The sequence below is a fragment of the Hydra vulgaris genome, chromosome 06 (genome assembly GCF_038396675.1).
Source record: "Hydra vulgaris chromosome 06, alternate assembly HydraT2T_AEP".
NCBI classification, from domain to species: Eukaryota; Metazoa; Cnidaria; class Hydrozoa; order Anthoathecata; family Hydridae; genus Hydra; species Hydra vulgaris.
In genome coordinates, this window is record NC_088925.1 from 3,266,845 (window position 1) to 3,271,373 (window position 4,529).

At 27.0% G+C, this 4,529-nt stretch overlaps 1 protein-coding gene across 1 annotated transcript; it reads right to left on the reverse strand.

Moving 5' to 3' along the window:
* Positions 1–2,427: 2,427 nt before the first annotated feature.
* Positions 2,428–4,034, reverse strand: LOC105848029 (uncharacterized). Its single transcript, XM_065798412.1, has 3 exons — positions 3,437–4,034; positions 3,071–3,283; positions 2,428–2,879 (listed from the first exon to the last, which is right to left on the reverse strand). Exons 1-3 carry the CDS (start codon positions 3,825–3,827, stop codon positions 2,428–2,430), a joined length of 1,056 nt encoding a protein of 351 aa, XP_065654484.1. The 5' UTR covers positions 3,828–4,034.
* Between the last annotated feature and the right edge of the window lie 495 nt (positions 4,035–4,529).

Below are 4,529 nucleotides of genomic sequence, written 5' to 3' on the forward strand. Positions count from 1 at the left end.
TACAAGATCATTTGTGTAGCAGTAATCTCTTTAAGACTAATGATATTCTTTAGCAAATCATTTTCTTGAATTTAATGTCATATAATCAATATTATGCAAATAAACTCAACAACATATTTATAAAATTATTTAACAGCTATTTACAGTTCATTAATATAAAAAAGTCAGCAAGCTGTAATATATAACCATAATACTTAACAGCAGGTAAGCAGGGTATTTAATTAAAGATAAGGAGATATTTCAAAGAGGAGGAAATGTTTTGAACATTTCTATATAAAAATATAAATAAATTTTTTTCAAACAAATGTATTTTTATATACATTTGTTTCTTCAATTGTATTGAGTGATTATCCTTCAAACTATAAGAAACTATTATTTACTTTTTATATGTTTTAAAAGTTGTTATAAATAACTAATTCAAACCTGGTTTTTTTTTTACCAGTATAAGTGACACTTAATAATATTTTATTCAATTAGTTTATGCAATAATAGAATTCAAGTTAAATTTAATTCTAGAAGGAACCCCTAAGTTTTTGTATACTCACAGGACTCAGTTAACAATTCATGTAGAATTTGTACAAAATGGCATCTTGCTACAAAAAATAGAGAATATAGTAGTAGAGAATATAGAGGGTAGAAATGGTTGCCGTTTATCATACTGTTATGTTATTAACCTTCTAGCATACAGCATTGGGAACTAAAAACTATAAGACATAGTTTTTAGTTCCCAATACTTATACATAAGACTTAACTAAATTTGTAAATGCCATTTAATAATAAATTCAATTATACAAAAAAATAATTTCTTTTTTTCTCTAATATTTATAAAATTCATTTGTTTTCTCTTATTTTTAACAAATTTATAAGCTTATTTAATTTTTTTTTTGTAATTTGATATAGCCATTTAAAATGTATATCGGTTTCACCGCTAGGAACTAAAGTCTTGGGAGGCCAATTTTAGCTTCAACTTTTTTCGGAAAAAACAATAGAACCAGCTATCCAGTTATATTTTGAGATCAGTAGATTTTGCATAGTAAAATGTGCAAAACGATTAAAAAACGTAATTAAAAAAGTTTCGAATTTAAGTAACAAAATATTTTTAATGATTAAAACGTAATAGTAAAATTTATAACAAAATTTTATAAAATATGCATAAAAAAATATCGCGTTTTTTTGCAATATATATATATATATATATATATATATATATTATATATATATATATATATATATATATATATATATATATATATAAATATATATATATATATATATATTTACATATAGATCTATAGTTTGTTGGCTTTGGGAAGAGCGGAAGGAAAAAAGTGATTCTTACGCCAACATATACGTCACTTTTAATTACTTTTAACTTTCGTCCAACATTTCCGTGTTGGACGAAAGTAAAAACCATTAATTTAATTACAAATTAATCGTTTTTTAAAAAAACCACAAAAACGCAAATTTAATTGACCAGAATGTTTTTAAAACATTTTGAATGTTTTTAACAATATAAACAATGTTTTTATTTTAATTTTTTTTAATAAAATGTTTTTATTTTTATTTTTTTTAATAAAATGTTTTTATTTTTATTTGTTTTACTGTAAATCATGCGCGGAGTGTTGCTACATCGACTATCTTATAGCCTGACTCGCAAGGGAGTGCTGCTACATCGACTGACAAATAGCCTGACTCGCAAGGGAGTGCTGCTACATCGACTGACAAATAGCCTGACTCGCAAGGGAGTGCTGCTACATCGACTGACAAATAGCCTGACCCGCAAGGGAGTGCTGCTACATCGACTGAGGGTTTGGTTGGGGCAGACAGTCTTTCATTATTAAAAAAAAAAAATTCCGGTCTTGCATTTTAATTTTTACTTTTTGTCAACAAAATATGGAAAAAACTTTCGGACAACATCTAAGGGTTCTATATATATATATATACATATATATATATATATATATATATATATATATATATATATATATATATATATATATATATATATATATATATATATATATATTGTGGTTAAGGGTATATATATTTAACGTTATATATATATTTATATATATATATATATATATATATATATATATATATATATATATATATATATATATATATATATATATATATATATATATATATATATATATATATATATATATATATATATTGTGGTTAAGGGTATATATATTTAACGTATATATATGTAACGTTAAGGGTATATATACTTAACGTATTTAACGTTCTAGCGGTTCTCGATGACAAGACCTAGTAGTCTTCTGCGAGTCTCCGCGTTCTTTATATTAAAATATATATATATTTTAGTATTTATATAATATATTTTAACGATTTATTTTAACATGTAACACGAGTTTTATTCAGATTGTAATAAAAGAACAACAAAAAAAAAAAAAAAAATTATTTTATTAAATATGCACCAAGGCAAGGATTTCTATAGCGTATGTTTAAATGCATATAGGTGATCTTTAAATACATTAAAAGCCTTAGCGTTTTCGCCTTATTTTTATCGTTACTAATGATTTTCAATGAAAGATATATATATACAAAAAAGATAATAACTGCATTAAGGCAGTCAGCTAATGCTTTACTCATTTCATCAGTTACTGGGCAAAAGCTTATTATTGAATCAAAAACTACATCTTCAATATCATTACCAAAGAAATCAGTTTTTCGTTTAAGTAGAGATAAAGGATTCTTGCTGCTCTCAATAAGAGTGTTCCGAACATCTTTTACTACCTGAATGCCAGATATGTAGTCAAGTCTCGTACCTGGTGCAATATAAAATTTTGTCATCCAAGGACCAGAAAGTAGCTTTCCAATTAAAGCTAAAACACACAACTCACGAATACCTAAGGTGAAAAAGTTAATTAGTAACAAAGAATAATCTTTGTTTATAATAGTCTTTACTCCCCGTTAATCTTGCAAGTGTCTATTTGTAATTTGTATTTGTAACTATATTTGTAATTAATTCTATAGCCTATATTATTGTGTAGCACTTTATCAAATGAACTGAACAGGTATAAAAAAAAAAAAAAAATACCTGTTTCAGATGTAAAGTCTTGAAATAAACTATTTCGCAGAACTCCGCATAACGCCAAGCCAGAACACAGAAATATCTTCAATATGGCATAATGATGGATCAAAATACCACACGTGTGAAAAAGCATATGTAGTCTGTTGCTTCTATAGCGCGGTAGCAATCCTCTGGGCAACTCGTGTTGGTCCAAAAAGGTTACAAAACCTTTTGGATCGCCTATGAATATCATAAAAAAGCTCATTTTGGCAATAGCAAAAAGAATGTGAAGTAAAAACACGCACTAGTTATAATATTTTATTTTAAATCGAAATTTTATTCAGAAAACTAAATATATTTAAGTAAAAGAATGGTTTAGATTAATTAGAGTACCTTTTGCATCCTTGTAGCGAAGTTTGTTCAGCTGTATAACAATGTTTGCTGCAATGCAGTCTCTTCCAAAAAGTTTCCCTTTTGAAGTCTCTAATGCTTTAAGTGAAGACTTACAAGAGCTGGTCATTGTGTCTAAGGGGTGAAGGTGACAGTTTAGTTCATTTAATGATTTCTGCCAAACAAGGTTTAACTTTGCGATTGTTGCGTGGTTTGTTGCAACTCTGTCACTCATTGTATTTGTTATGTTCCCAATAATAGTGCTTCTTACGTCAGTATATTTGAGCTGAAAGAAATCACTATATAACTTAGCAAGATTATCAATAGACTTTGTAATATGACTCTGATAGTCATAAGCTGTACTGCCAGGAAGTTGATCAATAGCTACAACCATACATACTGATTCTGTTGTCAAGTGCACAGCATTTACATGAACACCCTCCTGGATTGTTGCATCAAAGCCAAGTGTCAGATCCTTTGTTGTAAATGCTATCTCAGCAGCCTGTTAGTCTGAAAGCACACCAAGCTCACGTATCATTTGTTCTACAGTTGTATGATGTGGAATTTGATTAATTAAATGATTTAAAAAATCGCCATTAATCTATAAAAAAAATTTTAAATATACGTATAATTTTTATATATTATATATAGCTTAAGGTGGCTATATGGTAAATTATGGGTATGGAAAAAGCTGAGAAAATGCTGTTTATATTTTTAATGAATTTTATGCAGAATCGTCGTAAAATAGTGTTATACAATTTTAATTTTAGCATTTTAAATTTTATTTGGCAGAATTTTGCCTTTGAACTAATTTTGGTGGGTGAAAAGAGTTACCTATCAAAAAAAAAATTAATATATAACTACCTTAATTATACTTGTTAGTTTTTGTGTACATCATTTAACAATTTTAAAAAGAGAAAACCCAAATATCCTTTGTAGTAAAAGGCTATTAAAAAAAAAGTTTGTATAACAGTTCTAATAAAATATATCATTATAATAAATAATAAAATACTGTATTCTCCACTGTCTAAAACTGCCCCTCCCCCTAACACTATGTAACGGAAGTGGAAATACATACCTCCACTGCGCGGAACAA

What these genes read in the sequence shown, in the direction of transcription:
- LOC105848029 (XM_065798412.1), bottom strand. Translation starts at nt 3,827, where the DNA reads ATGGTTGTAGCTATTGATCAACTTCCTGGCAGTACAGCTTATGACTAT. An exon ending in TCGCTACAAGGATGCAAAAG is followed by an intron (nt 3,284 to 3,436) that starts GTACTCTAATTA and finishes TGATATTCATAG; the next exon opens with GCGATCCAAAAGGTTTTGTA. An exon ending in AGACTTTACATCTGAAACAG is followed by an intron (nt 2,880 to 3,070) that starts GTATTTTTTTTT and finishes TTTTCACCTTAG; the next exon opens with GTATTCGTGAGTTGTGTGTT.